Source organism: Schistocerca serialis, chromosome 6 (assembly GCF_023864345.2).
Source record: "Schistocerca serialis cubense isolate TAMUIC-IGC-003099 chromosome 6, iqSchSeri2.2, whole genome shotgun sequence".
Taxonomy (NCBI): domain Eukaryota; kingdom Metazoa; phylum Arthropoda; class Insecta; order Orthoptera; family Acrididae; genus Schistocerca; species Schistocerca serialis.
In genome coordinates, this window is record NC_064643.1 from 315,549,850 (window position 1) to 315,569,588 (window position 19,739).

At 40.4% G+C, this 19,739-nt stretch overlaps 1 protein-coding gene across 1 annotated transcript in view; it reads right to left on the reverse strand.

Annotated features, from left to right (window-relative positions):
* The window catches only part of LOC126484845 (myosin-VIIa-like), a 406,864-nt gene that overhangs the window by 66,955 nt on the left and 320,170 nt on the right, over positions 1–19,739 (reverse strand). Inside the window, exon 31 of the mRNA XM_050108441.1 lies at positions 8,343–8,480. Within this exon, the coding sequence (XP_049964398.1) occupies positions 8,343–8,480 (138 nt within the window). The remainder of the gene's footprint in view (positions 1–8,342; positions 8,481–19,739) is intronic.

The window sequence follows — 19,739 nt, forward strand, 5'->3', positions numbered from 1 at the left end:
TCAGTGATTTTTCCGACCAACATTGAATATTTTGGACATGTTGTTTTGAAGGACAGAATCAAACAGATGAAACACCAAGTATCAACAATTGATAACCTCCATAAACTGTGGAAGCTGAAGTAACTCCAATTGGCTCTGGGTAAAGTCATCTATTATTCAAAATTTTCCCTAACATGGCAGATATAACTCACCATTGAATGAGTTGCAAAGGAAAGGTGTTCCTTTTGTTTGGTCAGCAGACTGCAACAGAACATTCACCAACATTGCAAAAGACACCAGCATGCCTCAGTATCTTTACACTGCACAATCAGCTCATCCTAGCAATGGATGCTTTCCATTTCTGTATTACAGCAGTGTTAGCTCACAGACATACTGATGGCTCTGAGCAGCCTCTAGCGCATGCCTCCAAAACGTTAACAGCCACTCAATGCAATTATTCTCAGATCGAGGAGGCTTTAGCTATTGTGCACACTGTCCTGAAGTTCTGTGTTTTCCTCATAGCAACAAATTCCATCTCATCATGGACCATAAGCTGCTTCTGACACTGTTCAGCCCACTGTTCCAACATTAGGACAGGACCACACAATGGCTCCTGCTCTAGATTTTGTTTTTGAGTGAACAGAAGTGTGAGATTCAATATAGGTCAAAAGCAAAGCATGCTAATGCAGAGGGGTTGTTGCATCTATACTTGGAACCCAACATAGCCTCTGAAAAAGTCAAAGATGTCTGTTTCCAGATCGATACTCACTTGCAGCACATGGTGGACAGTCTTCCGGTGATGGCCCATCACATAGTACAGGCTACCTGGCAAGCTCCCATACTCTGACAGGTGGCCAATATTGTATATAGTGGTTGGCATGAGCACCTGCCTGCCAAGGAGTCTCATCTGCTCTGCATCTATTTTCTGCTCTGTCATCAGCTGACAGTAGGTGACAAAACTCTCCTCCTTAGCACCACCCTGGATGACTCCGAGGGCGTGATCACTCTAGTCCTGTGGACTTGAACCCCGACTGTCTTACATCCTAGCCACTGGAGAATTGCCCATATGACATCCACGCAATTTCACCTGTACACTGCCAGTAGCTGAGTGGTCAGCATGACAGAATGTCAATCCTCAGGGCCCGGGTTCGATTCCCGGCTGGGTTGGAAATTTTTCTCCACTCAGGAACTGGGTGTTGTGTTGTCCTGATCATCATCATTTCATCCCCATTGATGCGCAAGTCACCAAAGTGGCGTCAAATCGAAAAACTTGCATCCGGCAAACAGTCTACCCGCCGGGAGGCCCGAGTCACACGACCATTCCACCTGCAATTTAATGGGTAGGTGGAGTGTGTGGTGTGCATTTTTTAAGACATAGTTAGAAATGTGCTTGGTGGACAGTAGCAGACTCAGTGTTGCCTCTGTTTCTCAATACCTATGGACCAAACTGCCAAACTCCTGCCTGGCAGAAGCCCGGTGGAGATACTCCATGGTCAACAGCCCTGGACTCTGCTGCTCCGGCTCTGACCTACACTACAGTCTGAGATGTGCTTACACCCTTGAAGATGTTGTTGTTGTTGTGGTCTTCAGTCCTGAGACTGATTTGATGCAGCTCTCCATGCTACTCTATCCTGTGCAAGATTCTTCATCTCCCAGTACCTACTGCAACCTACATCCTTCTGAATCTGCTTAGTGTATTCATCTCTTGGTCTCCCTCTACGATATTTACCCTCCACGCTGCCCTCCAATGCTAAATTTGTGATCCCTTGATGCCTCAAAACATGTCATACCAACCAATCTCTTCTTCTAGTCAAGTTGTGCCACAAACTTCTCTTCTCCCCAATCCTATTCAATACCTCCTCATTAGTTACATGATCTACCCACCTTATCTTCAGCATTCTTCTGTAGCACCACATTTCGAAAGCTTCTATTCGCTTCTTGTCCAAACTAGTTATCGTCCATGTTTCACTTCCATACATGGCTGCACTCCATACAAATACTTTCAGAAACGACTTCCTGACACTTAAATCTATACTCGATGTTAACAAATTTCTCTTCTTCAGAAACGATTTCCTTGCCATTGCCAGTCTACATTTTATATCCTCTCTACTTCGACCATCATCAGTTATTTTACTCCCTAAATAGCAAAACTCCTTTACTACTTTAAGTGTCTCATTTCCTAATCTAATTCCCTCAGCATCACCCGATTTAATTTGACTACATTCCATTATCCTTGTTTTGCTTTTGTTGATGTTCATCTTATATCCTCCTTTCAAGACACTGTTCATTCCGTTCAACTGCTTTTCCAAGTCCTTTTCTTGTCTCTGACAGAATTACAATGTCATCGGCGAACCTCAAAGTTTTTACTTCTTCTCCATGAATTTTAATACCTACTCCGAATTTTTCTTTTGTTTCCTTTACTGCTTGCTCAATATACAGATTGAATAACATCGGGGAGAGGCTACAACCCTGTCTCACTTCTTTCCCAACCACTGCTTCCCTTTCATGCCCCTCGACTCTTATAACTGCCATCTGGTTTCTGTACAAATTGTAAATAGCCTTTCGCTCCCTGTATTTTACCCCTGCCACCTTCAGAATTTGAAAGAGAGTATTCCAGTTAACATTGTCAAAAGCTTTCTCTAAGTCTACAAATGCTAGAAACGTAGGTTTGCCTTTTCTTAATCTTTCTTCTAAGATAAGTCATAAGGTTCGTATCGCCTCACGTGTTCCAACATTTCTATGGAATCCAAATTGATCTTTCCCAAGGTCCGCTTCTACCAGTTTTTCCATTCGTCTGTAAAGAATTCGCGTTAGTATTTTGCAGCTGTGATTTATTAAACTGATAGTTCGGTAATTTTCACATCTGTCAACACCTGCTTTCTTTGGGATTGGAATTATTATATTCTTCTTGAAGTCTGAGGGTATTTCGCCTGTCTGATACATCTTGCTCACCAGATGGTAGAGTTTTGTCATGACTGGCTCTCCCAAGGCCATCAGTAGTTCTAATGGAATGTTGTCTATTCCCGGGGCCTTGTTTCGACTCAGGTCTGTCAGTGCTCTGTCAAACTCTTCACGCAGTATCTCATCTCCCATTTCGTCTTCATCTACATCCTCTTCAATTTCCATAATATTGTCCTCAACTACATCGCCCTTGTATAAACCCTCTATATACTCCTTCCACCTTTCTGCCTTCCCTTCTTTGCTTAGAACTGGGTTGCCATCTGAGCTCTTTATATTCATACAAGTGGTTCTCTTCTCTCCAAAGGTCTCTTTAATTTTCCTGTAGGCAGTATCTATCTTACCCCTAGTGAGACAAGCCTCTACATCCTTACATTTGTCCTCTAGCCATCCCTGCTTAGCCATTTTGCACTTCCTGTCGATCTCATTTTTGAGACGTTTGTATTCCTTTTTGCCTGCTTCATTTACTGCATTTTTATATTTTCTCCTTTCATCAATTAAATTCAATATTTCTTCTGTTACCCAAGGATTTCTATTAGCCCTCGTCTTTTTACCTACTTGATCGTCTGCTGCCTTCACTACTTCATCCCTCAGAGCTACCCATTCTTCTTCTACTGTATTTCTTTCCCCCATTTCTGTCAATTGTTCCCTTATGCTCTCCTCAAACTCTCTACAACCTCTGGTTCTTTCCGTTTATCCAGGTCCCATCTCCTTAAATTCCCACCCTTGAAGATATGCCACAGAAACCCCTATCTTGGCACATAGTTGATCTCCTGCATGGCCACTTACAACAGTGCGAGTGATGCACAGTCAGTGAAAATTCACCATGGACACCAGTAATGTCACTCTCCTGTTATCAGAGCCAGGTGCACCCTCAGTAGAGTGCCAATCTGCCACGACACCCATCCACAGCCAACACTGGCAGATGGTCCACCTGCAAGCACTGCTCTTTCCTGGGGCTGGACATGATGCGGGTGCCTTAGCTTCAGGAACTGTTGGGCACTGTCACTATCGAGATGTGGCTGCCAGCTGTGCCGTGTCTTCCACTGATGTCAGATAGCAGTCAGATAGCTGGTCTCCTAGACGAGCACTCATCAGCCCTCCCCCAGCTGTCACTGCACTCGCTCCACGCCACTGATGGCATGATTTCCGCACCACTAGCACATGTGATGTCATTGTTCCCATGCATGGCACCCTATTATCAAGCCGCCTCTGGCCATGTGCCTCACTGAGTCAGAGACAGCTGCCCAGTGGCACAACAGCAATGCCTCATCAGTTGTCATCAAGCTGAACATCATCAACATACAGCTGTTGTTCCACCATTGCTGCTGGTGCTGCCCCCAGTGCCACTGCTGCCACCATTGCCACACCACAGCCTCCTCTGCTACACCATTCTGTCTATAGTGCCACTCCTGTCTTCTCAGCCTCCTGCATTTTCCCACTGATGCTGGTGGCACCAGCTCCCCAAAGGGGGGTAGAGATGTGGAGCCTTGTTAATATATGCTGTGATCATCACAATCGCAGAAATTTCATTTGATGCCACTGGGGAGAAATTGATATGAGAGTGCCTCTTTCATTTGCTGCCAGTGCCACCACTGGCTGAGTGGACATGGTGGCACACCAGCAGCACATCCCACTCTCTCCTATATTGTTCCCGCCCCATTGAGGTTCTGTCTGCCAAGTATGACTGTTCCGTAATTTATTATGGTGAACTTGCTGGTTATTGGACTTGGCCTGACTGTTTTTACTGTATACTTGTTATTTGCAATAAAACTATAGATACCACACTTTTTGGCAATGAGGTTCGTCATTTTCTATGTGTGTTCCATGAGAACAATGGATTCAGCATTGATTCAGTTGTTGTAATAGCAGTTGCAGCTGCTACTTGAACAGCAACAACAGCAGCTAGACTTGCTTTCTAAGTTGGTTACTTCAGTGAGTGTCTGCAGTCGCTCTCGGCACAGATAATCATGCCCCCAGCTTTTCCACCATTCCAAGAGGAGGAATAAAAGTGGGATTCATACATGCAGTATTTACAGCAGCATTATGCCACCTTTCATGTAGCAGACTCGGCTGTGCAATAATCATTTTTCTTGTCTTGGATTGCACCCAAAACTGTTTTTTTCTCTCTTCAGAAATTCGTTCCATTAACAGACCCTGGGGCATTGTCATTTTCTCAGATGTGTGATTTTCTCCGTGCTTATTATCATAAGCAAACCTACCTTTTTGCTTCCCATGTGGACTTTCACCAGTAGCGACTGCAATTAAGCCAGTCCTATCAGGCATGGATAGCTGATCTCCAGGGTTTAAGTCATAAGTGCAGATTTACTTGTGTTCAATGTCAACAGTACTGTGTTGACTCTCTGATACAAGACATCATTGCCTCACAGTCTCAGACACTATTATGTTATGTATTTGGATTAAATAACATGGATATATTGCTAAATTTAGGTTAATGGCTGTCTGTGCTTTGTTTACATCGTTTTAAGAAATAAAACCCATTCACCTTGCCAAAAGCCAAGAAGCAATTTTTTTTTTTTTCTTTTGGTGCAAATCTGGGTTCTTAACACAGGGCCCTGCCTCTTGGATGCACACAAGATTAATAAGTTGTTGAAATACACTGTCACTCACCATGTGCGTACTAGGTTTGCTTAGTACACTTATCCAGAACAAGAGCATTTCTGACTTGCTTAAAATTTCTAAGTCCATTATCAGTTTGATCTTGTTTATGTTATCTGAGTAATCACACAGTCATAATTTCTGTCAGTCATTAGTTAGTCATCATCACATTGTTCTATTCATCATGTTTATAGGTGGCATCCTACCATATACAAACAGATTTATAACACTGATACTGATATTTTATCTTTGCTACCTCTGCTGTTACATGTAAGCAGTTATTCCATGGTCCTGTACCCTAACATGATATTAAATTTTACTTTGCATTGATGGATATTGATGTTAACAGTGATCAAAACTGGGTTAGTATTGCTATTGTTCATGTTTACAAGGATAATGTGTCTGTAATTACTTCATTGGAAAACATTCAGCCCTGAGACATAATCACTACCAAGAGGTTGGGGCTGTGTGGCCCTATTCTACCTCTCCTAGTGCATCTCTTGCTGTTGAGCAACTGTTGTGTATACATTCTAGGTGAAGTTGAAAATAAAGTCATGATATGTTATGTATTTGGATTAAAGGATGTGGAGATATTGCTAAATTTAATTTAATGCGTGTCTGTACTGTATATACACATATGTCTTAAGAAATAAAATGGAGTGATCTCGCCAAAAGCTGAGAAGCCCCTCTAGGTGCTCAATAAATCATGTAAGCTGCTGCAACATGCTGTCACTCACTGCACATATGTTAGGTTCACTTAGTGTCCAGTCAGCATAAGAACATTTCTGACTCTCATCAAATTTCTAAGTACATTTTCAGTTTAATCTTGTGTATTGGTGTCATAATTTCTACCAGTCAATAAACTAGTTAACATCTTCCCACCATATCATTCTATTCACCATATTTATAGAGGCCTCCAACCACATGCAAACAAATTTATGAAGTTGATATTGATTTTAGAGTGCTACTGGCAATGTTATATATTAGCAGTTATTCTGTGGTCCTGCAGTCTGTCATAATATTAAATTTGGCTTTGCCATAACAATAGAGAACTGTTTACAAGGAATATTGCTACTTGCTGTATAGCTGAGGGGAATTTTCACTTTCTGTATCTACAAGTAGATAATTGGATAATTTCTTGGAGTAGCTGAGCAGGTACGTTATTTGCATTTGAAGTTCAATGATTTCCATTTTCTTGTTTTATAATCAGTGGAAGGTTGTTGAAAACCTTTGCATTAAAGCACAGAAACCTTCTCAGAACCTAACACAAGGAGGCAAAGTCTGTAAGAAAATTATTTTTATTTCTGATGTTATAGTTATATGAATCACAGTTCATATGGAACTGATTTTCATCTCAATAACGTACACAATTAAAATGTAATTTTAGTACGAAGTGGGGTATGAATTTCATTTTATCTGAACAAGCTTCTACAAGATATGTGTTTATATACACTATTGACTTTAACCTCACTGATAATTCCATGAAACAAAAGGTGGAAAATGTATGCAAATTGAGCCAGCACCCTGATCATAAAGACAACACGGCGAGGCATTCTTCAAGCAAAATATACTATGAGCACCATTATTGTTTTCCTATGTGTTGGCTCTATTTTAGCTTATTGTCCAGCTATACTCATTTAATGTGTGGCTATCAGTGTCAATTTATAGAACCAGGAGATCCTTTTCGCTTGTCTGAAATTGTATGAGTCCCTGTGAAATTAAGATATTAATTGGAACTTCCTGGCAGATTAAAACTATGTGCCAGACCGAGACTCGAACTCGGGACCTTTGCCTTTTGCGGGCAAGTGCTCTACCAATGGAGCTACCCAAGCATGACTCACGACCTGTCTTCACAGCTTCAATTCTGCAAGTGCCTGATCTCCTACATTCCAAACTTCACAGAAGCTCTTCTGGCAGAATTGAAGCTGTGAGGACGGGTCATGAGTCGTGCTTGGGTAGCTCCATTGGTAGAGCACTTGCCTGTGAAAGGCAAAGGTCCTGAGTTTGATCCTCAGTCCAGCACACAGTTTTCATCTGCCAGGAAGTTTCATATCAGTGCACACTCCGCTGCAGAGTGAAAATCTCATTCTGGAAGATATTGTTTGCCATTAAGCAGTTGTAGGACTGTCTAGCTATAATTTTCTAAGCCATTTCTCTGTGAGTTTTTAGTCAGCCAACAGGGGCAAGTATAATAATGAAGTGTTCAAACTACAACATACTATTGTATTCACTAATAAAGTGAGTTCCTGGGCTTAGAAACAAACGATTTCATGCAGATATTTCCACCCCTTCTGATATTTGGCTGCAAAGGCATTGGAGATGCAATGTGACTATTGATAAACACAAGTTTTTTATAGTCTGTCTCTATAAAAGTTATTTCTAATGATAGTGTATACTTCCCTAAGTTATTATCCCCATGACCCAAAGATAGCAGAGGCCACAATTTAAGTATTTCCAAAAGTAATTGTTATCAGACAGTTAACATGCAACACAGTGACACACTATGGGATCTTAACTATACATATTTTAAAATTAATTTTGAATGTGTAACATTCATCAAATATTATACAAAAGCCTTATGAACTCTGATGCTGATATATGAATAGAACTACAAACTACTACCTTTTTAATTGTGAGTTTCTGCCTGATTTCTGTCCATACAATACAGAATAATTCTGCTGAGTCACTATGCTCAAATCACACAACAAGATGGAGATGATGAGAAGGAAGACAAAAATGCATCATAGCTCATATACTGGAAAAATATCTACACCATATGAACTTACCTTAAGTAATATCTTGCTGCAACAGAACAAACCTGTTGCCAACCACATGAGTTCCCAACCACGTTCTTCACTCAAGTGGTTTTTATTGTCAGTCAGCTGTCGCATTATCTGACAGTAAATTTCATCCTTCAGAATATCCTAAAAAGAAAATTAGATGCATCACATACTTAAAAATAAAATGCAGAAATTATGATTATAATTAAACAGCTGAAATCTGCATCACATGTAGTATGATATTTTATGCATTTCATCCTCTATTCTGCATGATACTATCCTCTGTCTAATACTTTATTCCCCTTATCCTCACAAAAGGTGGGTCCCTCTCATCCTGTGATCTGAGTGACTTATCCTTCCTTTTTAATCTTCCCCAGTCTACCACTCTCTCCACTCTAAAGAAGCAAATATTATTAGTTCCAAAATCTAGGACAGTGCATGTGTGTTTTCAAACATTATCTCTCCATGTTAAACCTATGTGTCCAATTTACACTTAATATCCTTCTGTAACATGACATTTTAATTGCTTCCAGTTCCCTCTTTTCCATTTATCCCAAAATCCATACTTCCGTTTCACAGATTTGTGTGCCTCATGTAGACTTGCAAAACATTTTTCTCAATATTTGTTTCCAGTATACCTTTTGTTGAAGAAACTTTCTTTGAATCTGTCAACCTGCTTCAGAAATCCCACTTCACTTGACCATCTTTTCACAGGGTGTCTACGACCCGGGACAACTGGGAAATCTGGGAAAAACCCGCGAATTTTTTCATCTGGGAGAATACCGGGAAAAACCTGGGAATTTTTTTGAATTCTGGGAATTTTTCATTGTTTTTGTTCTCAGTTAAATTTTTGTAATTTTGACTGGTAAGAACCAATACTCTAACAAAGGATATTACTGTATCCTGCTACTGCAGAATAATACTGCAGTAATAAAACATGAACGAGAGAAAAAACTAAAATAAAACTTAAATTGTGAAGGAAATGCGCTGTATACAGCAACAAAACACAGTGCTCATACAAGTGTCTACCAGCAGCAAAACATGTCAAAGGCTTTAGGAAGACTATGCAATGCTTCGTAACAACAAATTGCCTCCAATGAGCATGACGTCACAACTGTTAACATTAGATTTGTTTTAGCAGTTATGAGTGGGATCTCTTCCGCTTCTGGCTACAGAAACATGACGTGGCTGTTGGCTGTACTGGCGCCCCCAAGTTGCCAGACTGTACAGCAGCCATGGATCTAGGAGACTGTGCGAGAGGGGGAGAGGGGGAGAGGGGGGTGGTGGAGGGGGTGGGGGGTGGGGGGGGCAAGTTCATATTATTGAGGAAAAAACCTTGTTTCACAAAGCGCAGCGTACGTTGGTCTATCGATTATTCGTATGACTTTGAAACGTGTCCCTGTCGGTTTTTGAACATTATTGAACACGTTCTAAGTTGATTTATGAATGAATCATAAGTTGATTTGTGAATGCATGCATAGTGTACGTAGTGTACGCGATGTCTCTGTCGGAGGAATCCTCGTCCATCCTGCAGACAAAAGGGGCTATACGAGCTGAGCAGAGTATAGCCGAACGAAAGAAAGCCAACCACTGTCTGATTACGTGGTTGATTGGGTTTTCGAATGATGAGCATTGTTATGATTACCAGTGAAATCCATAGGTTCAGACGACAAGAGTGTGAATAAACAACTAACAGGAATAACAGGTAAGAAAGATTACGTATTATCTTCTCGGTGTATCCAAGAAAATGAAATTTTGACAGAAAATTTTTGGCCAGATCGCTATACTAGCAAGGCCAGTTGTATGGTCTCCAGCTAGCAGCCGCTTTAAGGTCTATTCTGGAAGTAGTGCGGAAAACGCATTGTACGAACACGTAACAATGCCTAACTAGAGATTAATCACGGGATAACTAAAATGTTGATTCTGGCAGAGTTAGTGAAGTTAACTGATGAATAAGCTTTGACATTGGCAGGAATAGGTACAGAATTAGTGATGACATCATTGTTTGTTAGAACGAGGAAGGAGAAGAAACGGTGACATCACTTAAATTATGGAAGAATATGACGATTCCAAATTTATATAAAAATTTCGCACTACTACTTTTCGATCTCATGCTTGAGAAACTGGAGCGTATGCATGAAGTGTAAAACTATTTCCTAACGCAAAGCTTTTTGCTTGTAGTTGGCCTAATAGGCATTTGATATTGGTACTTTGTGAATTATATTCTGCCATGTTATAAAAAAGACCATTTCTGCTCGTTTACTTGGCATGTGTTACAATTGTTGCAGTATTACAAAGGCCTATTTTGTTTTATCTCGCAGACAGTGACAAAATACAGATAATCAGGTCGAGAAACCACACCAGTCTTGGGCCTGTTTGTAATTACAGCTTTTTTCAGTATTAGACGATGACATTTCGATTTTCCATGTAGCAAAATGTTTGATGAACTTTGATGAGGTAACAGATCCTTTTGCAGAAAGGAAAGTATGCCATGTAAAACTGTAGCAAGATTAGAGAGAAAAAAAATTCTAGAGCTAAGGATTCAAGAAATGTGTACTGTCTTGCTTGTCTCTTCTCTTTACTGGTTTTATGTATGCTATACTTAATTTTATATCACACAAAGCAGCAAGTTGTTAGCTAATAGGGAATAAAGAGTGCAAATTTTCTGAAGACTTTAAAAAAAAGGGGGGGGGGGGGGCAGGATGTCAAACTGGCCGACTGGAAGCAGGAGAATATAGTTTGATGGCATTCAGTATAAAATATACATGTTTCAATTCAACAGACTGAAATACGGTGATGTGCGATAGACGAATGCTGTGTGAAGAGGTGTGGCACTGCACTTTGGCACACTTAAGATCAAATAACATGTCTTACAATTCCTCGGACACGTATGTTTTGTGTATCAGACTCTTCAGAAAGATGTGCGCTACAAAATGAACATATTTTTGAAAATTCGATTTTTTAAAGTTTTAGACGTCCTATCTCAAAAGCTCGAGGGACGCCACCATCTACTATTGCCCCCGTTCAGAAATATCGTAGATACGGGTCTGATGCGCAGAGCAGTCTGAGTTATAATGGGGAAGCGGGTAGTCTCCATGTGACCCGTGTTTACATTTAGTGATTTTGCTGTTTCCTCTTTGTCTACTGCACTCACGTCAAATGAAAACAAAATTGATTTCTTTGGCCGGGAGCTATCATTCACATAATTACAGAAGGCTAAAATACATTATTAGTTTCAGATTTTATTTTATTTCCACCTTTCTGACAGTCAAGCATTAATTGCCATGCAGAACAATGAAGCTATTTTTATCGGTTTGCTGAAGAAATTTTCTTTTATTAATCTTTCCGCTGAGGCAGGCAATATATTTGAAACAAAGGGTTTAATTTCAAACTATGGGCTAGTTTCAATTGTTCGGTGCATTTCAAGTGTACGTTTTCATCTTCTAGCATGTATGGAATTACGCCATAACAAAGAACCACACATGAGATAACAAAGTACTGGTACCCAAGGAAATTTACATCCCGAAACCATATTGAAAAGCTTAATATCAGGTCGATGCCTACTTCACTGGGAATCTGGGACTCATTTAAAAATCAGATCTTTGATGACAAGCCATTTTGAAGAATTTATAGCCCAGAAGATCACACTTTTATATCATCATTAAAAAATGTACTGGCACATTTGTGTGATATATCTTAAAATGTAATACGTGCATAAAAGACCAACATTACATGTGAAAGCTTAGCTTCTCTTGCAGCATATTGGCCTTAGAGACCAATATTATATGTGAAAGCTTTGTTTTTCTTGTAGCATGTATAAAACCATAACCATTCAAAGGATTGATAAGTTATACAGTTCTGAGAGAAAATATACTGTCAGTTAACAGGGAAAAACTATGTTTCCACCCGGGAGAAAGTGTATTTTTAACCGGGATATCTGGGAGAAATCCGGGAATTTTTTTTCCTTGTCCACATATACACCCTGTTTCAATAATGAGGATATGAAATCAATATTTTACACTGCAAAATTTTTCCAAACTATATTATATAAGAAAACTTCATAAGATAGAAGATGGATTAACACAGACAGTTAAAACAGTTGTTAAATTAGCTTTGAAAAATGTAGCTCTACATCATCCTGCTGTTTTAAAAATGAGTATCATGAAGACAATCAGAAAACAGGAAGCAATGAAGGTGTCTTTAACTACAGACCAGTATCATTAACCCCCACCTTCAGTAAGATAGTTGAAAGTATTATCTTAGCCCAGCTTAGTACTCACAAAAAATGAACCACTTATAGATTTCTTTACATAAGGGCTAAATGTGACCATAGCAGTTACATAGTTCTTCCAAGAATTTCCCTGTCTGTTGGACCAAAGGATGCAAACTGCACATATATCCTCATGCCTGACAAATAGTTTGACACAGTAAGCCTAGGTTACTTCTAAAGAAACTTAAGTCATATAATATAGAGACTTCATCCGTGCATCTTACATCAACATACTTTTTGATCTGTAAGCAATGCACTAAATTGATTTACAAATTTATGAAAAAATTATAAAATTTCACTCCACCAGTGAAACATTAATACAAGATATAACTAATGGCTCAATCCTTGGTCCCTTTCTCACATATATTAATGACACTGGACAACCCATTAACTCTCACATTATAAGCTATGCAAATGATGCCTCAATCATATTCTATGGTACAGAATAGCTTTGTTAACAGAATTAAGAAAATACTTTAATGATCAGGGCCTCAAGGTAAATGTCACCAAGTCTCAGTTACTGGCAGTTATCACCATACCAATGTCAACAACGTATGTATCATATAAGCAACAGAAACCGGCAGCTGCAAATTTCTAGGTGTGTACACTGATGAAGTCTGTGGTGGACAAACTACATTAACTTTGCATGTGGAAAAGTCAGTGGTGGTTTATATCTCATTAGACACCTTGTAAAGATAGTTCCCAGTCAGACTTTAAAAATATTTTACTATGCAATGATTTACCCCTTTCTTAACTGAATTGCATGGCTATACAGCTAATATCCACTTAAAAAGATTGTTGCTATCATGGAAATGAGTAATAAGACTTATACATGAGATAGGCCATACAGAACATGTCATGAGGTGTTTGTGCAGCACAAATGCTTAACAATATATTCTCTATACATATTTAAATTACTTATATTTTTTTTAATAAACAAACTGAAGTTATAAAGTGCAGTGACATACTTGAGCACAACAACAGAACAAAGTATAATTACTTTTGGAGAAGAACAAAATTCAAAATGACAGACAGAAACCCATACATCAATGGTTTGTGCTATGTCTCAGCTACTCATCAATGAATTGTACACCCATGTCCCTGGATGGTTCAGCTTTGGTCATCATCTGCCTTTACCAGCAATAGGGCCTCCAGGCAGACACCAATCTGTTCTCACTGCACATGTATGTAAATATTCCAGACAGCAACCAAACAGGATGATAGGTTGTCCCCCAGAATCTTCAGCAGGTGCCACCTCTTGTGTGCCAGGCTCATCAACAGCACTGCGTGTGCATCCATGGACACAGCACTGCTATTGTGAGCACTATTTCACCTCAGCATGACATGTGCTTGCAAGTAGGTAGCACAGTATTCATGCACATGACCATATTTATAACAGCACACAACCACAAAGAACAAAAGCGGGCCTCATAAGCTGGCGATAAGAAAAGGAATTCTGCATGTATTAGTTTCTCCATGTGCTATGTAACTGCATTTGACTTCAATTCCCCTTCCACTACAACTATGTAAACATTTATTAAAAAATATTTTTAGCCTCTTACTTATACAACATGCAAATTCGAATTTTTCAAATATTTCAAAACATAAATCGCTATAAACCCAAAGAATAATTATAATGCAATGATCAAACAATGGAAAATCCAGGATGGAATGTAACAGTTATGAGAAGGAAAGTTGCTCCTCATCATATAGCTGAGATGCTGAGTCGCAGAAAGCCACAACAAAAAAGACTCTTCTGACATGCACGGTCAATGGATTCATGAGGTTGTCTCCATACCCATACATGTCCATCTGCTCAATGCAATTTGAAATGGGACTTGTCTGATGAGGCAACATGTTTCCAGTCATGAACAGTCCAATGTTGGTGCTGATGGGCCCAGGCAAGACGTAAAGCTTCGTATTGTGCAGTCATCAAGGGTACGCGGGTGGGTCTTCTGCTCTGAAAGCCCATATTGATGACGTTTTGTTGAATGGTTCACACACTGACACTTGTTGATGGCCCAGCATTGAAATCAGCAGCAATTTGTGCGAGGGCTGCACTTCTATCAAGTTGAATGACTCTTCAGCCATCATTGGTCCCATTCTTGCAGGATCTTTTTCCGGCCACAGCGATGTCAGAGATTTGATGTTATACCAAATTCCTGATATTCACAGTACACTTGTGAAATGGTCGTATGGGAAAATCCCCACTTCATCACTACCTCGGAGGTGCTGTGTCCCATTGCTCAATTTGCAACTATAATACCACATTCAAACTCACTTAAATCTTGATAACCTGCCATTATAGTAGCAGTAACCAGAAACTTGTTGTCTTATATGGGTGTTGCCAACTGCAGCACTGTATTCTGCCTGTTTAAATATCTCTGTGCGTGAATATGCATACCTATACCATTTTCTTTGGCACTTCAGTGTAAAACAACACTTTATTATTGGTAAATATATTCATTTTTCACTCTCAAAGATATGTGGATTTCAATTATTCACAATGTAAAATAATGTAATCACATTCTGAAATTATCAGAACATTCTATATGATAATTTTTCCTGCTCATATATAGCCCTTATTGATGCCACATCCAGCAAAAGTCTCTAGAGAGTATTGCTACAACAGATGTTCCTGAATGAAATCAAAGGCAACAAGTCACACATAGCTTATTGGTCATCACATTGAGACACAACAGCAGCACAGAGGTGTTGCTTGCTACACCTCTCTCTCTCTGTCTCTCTCTCTCTCTCTCTCTCTCTCTCTCTCTCACACACACACACACACACACACACACACACACACACACACACACACACAGGTGGATGCATTTGGCGTTTGTAAGAGTGTCTAATTAAACCAAAGAAAGAGTGGAACATTGAAAATTAGTAATAACTTTCCACAGCTGGATTATGCAGCATCAATCAGCTACAGGTGATGATTCCCCATCCTCATTTTGTTAATGCTTTTGTAACTATTTTGATTACTTGTATAAAATGGAACATAATAATGAACAAGCAGAGAGACAGTGTATTCGCATTTGGAAGTTCAGCTGATAACGAAGCTACAGAAGGCTTCAATGTAGTCCAATTGAGAACTATTAGGTTGGTGCATAAGTTCATAGTGTTTTTGTTTTGGATGTTGACATTCCAGTTGATATGGGTTTATTCTTCAATTGCCATTTTTTTTTAAATTTATAGTTCGCTGTTGCTATTTCAGTCCACACATTGCCATTTTGTCATTTGGAAATAGTGAGTGGACCTGTGGACACTAGAAAATGGAGTGCCAAGGGAAGAAATTGGAATATTTCTGACATATTCTTCTGTTTGACTTCAGTAGAAGGATGACAGTAGCAGAGGCAGCCAGAAACATTTGCACCATGTATGAGAATAATTCCATTGGACAGAAAGACAAAGAAATGGTTTTCTTGATTTGAGGATTGTTTTGACATTAGGAATTCTCTGTCCTGTGGCACACCTACCATGGAACAGTAGTGGCTGAAAGTCTGGCCACAATATTCAAACACCCATGGCTCTGCACAGTAAGGTGAGGAAGCCAGCAGGGAGGCCAACAGAGGGCAATTCCAGAGGTTGCACTGACACCACAATCATTACATGCATCTAGAATCGGTATGCTCAGATTGGCACTATGTTCTGCTACTGCAGCCCAGCTCTGCAGCCAATCAAAATGAAGTAATCCTCTGTGAAGCGAGGATTTAAGCTCCCACTGAAGCAGCAGACAGCAGTGATATCACTGCCAAAAACTGATAATCATCACCAGAGTCACCGCCACCACAGCCGTCATTGTCCAGTCCACCATTCACCTCCGCTCTTCTGGTCAAGACATCGCACTAGCGAGAACTAGAAACTACCAACTAGGCGGGTCTTGACTAGGACATCATTTTGGGGATTGTAATGAGGAAATTTAACATGAAATCACTTGTACTCATAAAAGAACAGAGCATTCACGATGACTGGACAAGTAGCGTTTCAGAACTTAACTTTTGTTTCCACTATATAGGGTAACAAGTGACTTCATTCTTGGCAGTGGCAAGAACAGACTTTTATGCCCTCTAAGAACTACAGAAGAAGTGTTTATTTGCTGTTTAATCTGGAAGACTCTCCAAGTACATTTAGGTTGTTTGTTCAAATCAACAGAAATTTGTGAATAAACAATTCATCAATTCAGTCGAGTGTGTGTGTCCTGTGGTGGACATAAAACTCTACATTTAAAAAGACCTTAGGGGTTTGATGAAATCTTGTAAACACATTAATCCACAATGATCCACGTCAGCATATGCAAGGACTGGCAAATAGGATGAACTGTGATCAGTCCACCATCATGCGACATTTACATGCAATGGGGAAGATTCAAAAATTGGGTGGAGTGTATGGGTACTGCAAGCTCTAAGCCAAAAATCAAAAATTCTGTGGGTGGCCTTATGTGAATCTCTCCTTGCTTGTCATCAATTGGCTCATGAGAAACACCGGCCATTCCTATCCTGTATCATTACTGGTGACAATAAATGATGTCTGCATCCTAACAAAGGAAAAGAAAGAAATTGATGGGTCCAAACAAAGCAGCAACTCCCCATACAAAGACCTCTGCTGACATTTATTGTCAACAAACTGGGACATCTTGCAGACACAATCAAAGAACAATGACCAGGAAGACTGCATGAAGTGATACTTCTTCACGATAATGCCCCCCCCCCCCCCAACCCCCCTCCCTGCAGTCTGCTAGACTGACAACAAACACTATACAGGAGTTGGGTTTGGAAGTTATTCCGGACCCACCTTATTCATCTAATCTAGCGCTCTTAGATTTTCACCTTCCCCGCTCTCCATCAAAGAACCTTCAAGGATCTTCGGATCTTCCCTTCTGGATGAAAATGTGTTTCAAACATAACTCAATGAGTTCTTCACCTTAGAACCACATCATTTCTACTGTTGTGGAATTGAAAAGTTACCCGAGTGATTGTAGAGTGTTGTAAATAGTAAAGAAGAATATATTATTGATCACTAAAGTCTCCATTATGTATATCTGTTATGTATATTAAACTTATGGAAAAATGCTATGAATTTATGCTCCAGCCCAGTACTTACTCGGAATGCAACCCAAGGGACAAATTAAAAAGAAAAGCACATCTCACACACCCATGAATGCCAACTCTGGCAGCTCGGGCCAGAATGCAACTATCAAGTGAGATAGAAGTACCAATCTGGAGGGAGCAGGAAAGGGATAGCAGTGTGTATGGGTGGGGGGAGAGAGGAGAGCAGTCTGAGAATGTGTGCGGGGACTAGAATGCCAACAGGTACAGGGTCAGGAGGCCATGGGGCAGAGAGGTGGGGAAAATGGAGCAAAAAAGGAGAGGAGTCGAGAAAGATTGACTGGTGCTTTGGCAGTGGGTGGCAAACAAAGAGGGTTGGAGATGAGAATGGGAAGGAGGTGATAGGCAGAGTGGGTGGAAACTGTGGTGTGGAGGGTGTGAGGACAGTATGTTACCGTAGTTTGAGACTGGTATAATTACGAGAGCAGACAATGTGTTTTAAGGATAACTCCCATCTGTGAAGTTCAGAAAACCTGCTGGTGGAGGGGAGGATCCATATGGCTTGAGTAGTGAAGCAGCCATTAAAATCAACCTTGTTATGCTCAGCTGAACATTGTGCCACAGGGTAGTCTATTTTGTTCCTGGCCAATGTAAAAAGGTGTGTAATATTTGCAAAAGAGCTGATAAATGACATGGCTGCATTTACAGGTGGCCCAGCCCCTGGTGAGGTTGAATAAACCTATGACAGGACTGGGATAGGAAGTGCTGGGTGGGTGGATTTGGCAGGTCTTGCACCTGGATCTTCTGCAGGGAAATAATGCTTGTGGCAAGGGGGTTGGATTGGAAGTGACGTAGGGATGAACTGGGATGTTGTGGAGGTTGTGTGGGTGACAGAACACTACTTTAGGAGGGGTGGGAAAGATCTCTGGTAGCATGATCCTCATTTCAGGACATGATGATAGGTAATTAAAGCCCTGGCAAAGGATGTGATTCAATTGTTCCAGTCTGGGGTGATGAAGGGGGCACTCCTTCGTGGCTAATTCTTGGGGGTGGTGTATGGATTGGGAGCATGAGGGGAAATGGTGCAGGAGATCTTTTAGCAGACTAGATCTGGGGGCTAGCGCCTGTCTGTGAGACTCCCAGCATACTGGGCAAGGGAATTCTTGTCACTAAAGATACGTCATCCCTAGGTGTTCATGCAGTATGGAAGAGATTTTTTGGTGTGAAAGCGGTGATAGCAGTGGAAATACTGGTAATGTTGGTGGGTTCAATGTGGGCAGAGGTTCAGATGGAGCTATTGGAGAGGAGTAAAGATGGAGCTATTGGAGAGGAGGAAAGATGGAGCTATTGGAGAGGAGGTGGTGAATGTCTAGGAACATGGCAGACTGGATTGAGGAGGTCCAGGTGAAGCAGGTAGGAGAGAAGAAGTTGTTGATGTTGCAAAGGAATGAAGATAGGGTGTCTTGACTCAGAATCCAGATCGTGAAGATAACATCAATGAACCTTAATTATGGCTTTAAGCAGAGATTGCAGGTTGTATTGAACTTCTGGGATGGGATCACTCTAGCACATGTTACAGGCAGAGGAGTCATGTAATTGGCAGAGGCCTTCTGCTAGGTAGTCACTGTAATTCATAACAACAGGGGTTGAACCTTTCTCTGCAGATAGGATGATTAGGTCAGGACTTATTTTGAGATTGTATATGGCTATTGTTTCTTCTGCTGAAAGGTTTGTGCCCTGAAGAAGAGACCTGCAGAATGATGGCAAGGCTAATTTGTAGGTAAAGACTATCTGTTGACAGTAATACAGTTGACACTGATATGTTAGGACAGGTTTGGACCAAGTAAAAATATTGATTAGATACTGTATGTGCCACAAGGGAAGTGCATGTAAAACTCGACTACAGAAACAGAAAAAATCTTTTTGAGGTGGTGCATCAGAAAACTTTACTCTTTTATCTAAATTAATTACAAGATGAGTTGTATGGCATTGAACTTCCAAAGTGCATTTTGGGAAACACTGTACTTTAGAGGCTTCTCTGTACTTCCTATTACAACACATATTTTTGGAAGTTACACT